Genomic DNA, 2,590 nt, shown 5'->3' on the forward strand with positions numbered 1-2,590 from the left:
AAAAAAAAAAAAAAAAAAAAAAAAAGATCTTATTTGAGCAGAGTAAGTCTAAATATCCCACATTTGTCCAAAAGCTCTAGCCAGAGCACTATTCTGAGAATTTGTTTTTTAAAGGTAGAACTAAGTGGTAAAGTCGTGAGGAGTGAAATTTAGAAGGGATAAAGCAGCCATGATTCTTGCCATGTGGAGAAGCATGAAAAATTTAAGAGAAAGCAAATACCTCTGAACAGTCTCAGCACAAATATACAAAACAGTCATACTTTATCACTCTAAAAATTATCAATTGTCTACCAGGAAGAAAGAAAATACAGTGTTACTGACCTTATTTGTCCTTGGATTTAACATAAGCGGTTTGCCTTTCTCTTTTATGTGCATGTGACGACAAGCCAAAGTACAAGGAGTAACAACTACTCTTAACCGGGATAACATCTTTGCCTTCACCTGGAAAAAGCAAAGCCAATAAACCACCGATGAGAAACATTACAGAACTGCACACTGATACATCAGGTATCTGTTTTCAAACACAGATTTTAAAAAAACAAAACAAAACTTATCTTTCTACATGTGAAAATGCTTTTACAAAATACATTTATATTTCGACAAGTTGCAACAGTTGCAAAAAGGCAAAAATAAGGTGAAGGTGAAGACTTGCTTTTTCTGATAACACTCTTAAATTCTTGGATAATAATTACTGCTACTTTGTATTTACCACCTACTATATGTCATACACTGAGCAAAACATTTAACTTCCTTCTATCCACACAAGTGTAGCAAGGCACATATCTCCCATTTGTGAGAGAAGCAAATTAAGATTTTAAGAAACAAGGTTACATTTAACAAACAGCAACTTTCCATTCTGTTCAACCAGTGTGGACGTTTAGCTTGAAGGTGAAAAAGTAAATAAAGGGAAAGCCTGGGACATACACGATCAGAGGGAAAGAAACTATCCAGATTCTTAATCTAGACCTAGAATTTTAATTTACTATATTCAGTGTTTAAATTTTATATACTTGGGCTGGCGGTGGTGATGCATGCCTGTAGTCCTAGGTACTCAAAAGGCTGAGGCAGGAGGACTGCCTGAGACCCCAGAGTTGGAGGCTACAGTGAGCTATGACTGTGCTACTTAGTGCATTCCAGCATGGGTGACAGAGTAAGACCCTGTCATTTATTCATTAATAAGTGAATAAATAAATGTAGTAGAATTTTCTTACCTTTAAAAACCTGTTATCTAATATAAACAAATCATGTAACTTGGCTAGAAAACATGAAACAACTCTTGTCCTCCTTCTCTTCATAAATACATAGAAATTTTTTAAATGAAGTACACATTAAACCTTAAATATTTAGTGATGATGATAGATTCTTCTGCTCATCAATTCTCCTACCAAAACTCAGAATTAGCCCATTTCTTTCTTTAAATATTATAAAGCACTGAGATGAGCACGCAATAAGTTTTTTCAAATGGAATTTCTATTTGCTGAGAAATCAATGATGTGTATATGGGAGGGCAGCAAAATCACTTGCACAAGGATTAAATAAACTCATCATTGAAGTGAAATTCATGTACCATTAAACTGACCGTTTTAAAGTGAGTAATTCAGAGGCATTTAGAAAATTCTTTTTTAAAAAGAAAAATTTTAATGTTGTACAACCACCACCTCTAACTAGTTCCTCAGAAGGAAACACCATGTCTGTTAAGCAGTTACTCTACTTTCCCCTTCTAGCAGCACTTGGCAACCACCAATCTGTTTTCTGACTTTGTGAATTTACCTATTCTTAATATTTCATATCAATGTGGTTCCTAAACATGACCGCAAAAACAAGAAGTCTCTATCATCCCTGACACATCAAGAACCAAGAGAAATACACTACAATATAACTGATCTGTTTTCTGTAAAAATGTTAATGTCATGAGAAACAATGACTAGGGAACTATTCACAACTAAATGATAACTAAACACAAAACCAGATCCTGAACTGTATTGCATATTGGAAAAAATGCTACCTAGGACATTACTGGGACAATTGACACAATTGGAAAATACACTGTAGATTACATTAAAGTATATAATTTTATACTTTCTAAACGTGATGGCCATCTATTACATAAGATATCCTTGTTCTGAAAATTTGCAGTAAAGTATTAAGGGGTAAAGGAGTATAATGTATGTAATCTTTTGAAGTTATTCCAAAATAAGTTTTAAAAAGACAGAAATCTAAATAGTATAGAACATCAACTATGTTAACAAATGTTACAGTAGCAATCTAACTGAAGGGTAAGACCTCCACAGAGACTAAAATGGCATTAAATGTAGGGCTGGGAGATACGATTTTTAGCTATTTATCTCTTAACGTTGTAAGAAAAGGCTTTGTCTTCACTTTTCAAACTTCCTACCAAAGAGGAAATAGAAATTCAAAGCCAACAAAAGATACGTTTTTTGGGGTTTTGTTTCTTTTTTTTGAGACAGGAGCTTTAAGCTGTCCCCCTGGGTAGAGTGCCATGGCATTTCAGCTCACAGCAACCTCCAACTCCTGGGGCTCAAGCGAGTCTCCTGCCTCGGCCTCCCAAGTAGCTGGGATCACAGGCGCC

The 2,590-nt window shown here is 34.9% G+C and overlaps 1 protein-coding gene across 1 annotated transcript in view; it reads right to left on the bottom strand.

Moving 5' to 3' along the window:
* ME2 (malic enzyme 2) overlaps window positions 1-2,590 on the bottom strand; it is a 75,681-nt gene that overhangs the window by 56,575 nt on the left and 16,516 nt on the right. The window contains exon 2 of the mRNA XM_003784702.2: window positions 322-441. Coding sequence (XP_003784750.1) covers window positions 322-429 — 108 coding nt within the window. The 5' untranslated portion in view covers window positions 430-441. The remainder of the gene's footprint in view (window positions 1-321; window positions 442-2,590) is intronic.

This window comes from Otolemur garnettii, unplaced genomic scaffold (assembly GCF_000181295.1).
Source record: "Otolemur garnettii isolate 467f Iridium unplaced genomic scaffold, OtoGar3 scaffold00012, whole genome shotgun sequence".
NCBI lineage: Eukaryota > Metazoa > Chordata > Mammalia > Primates > Galagidae > Otolemur > Otolemur garnettii.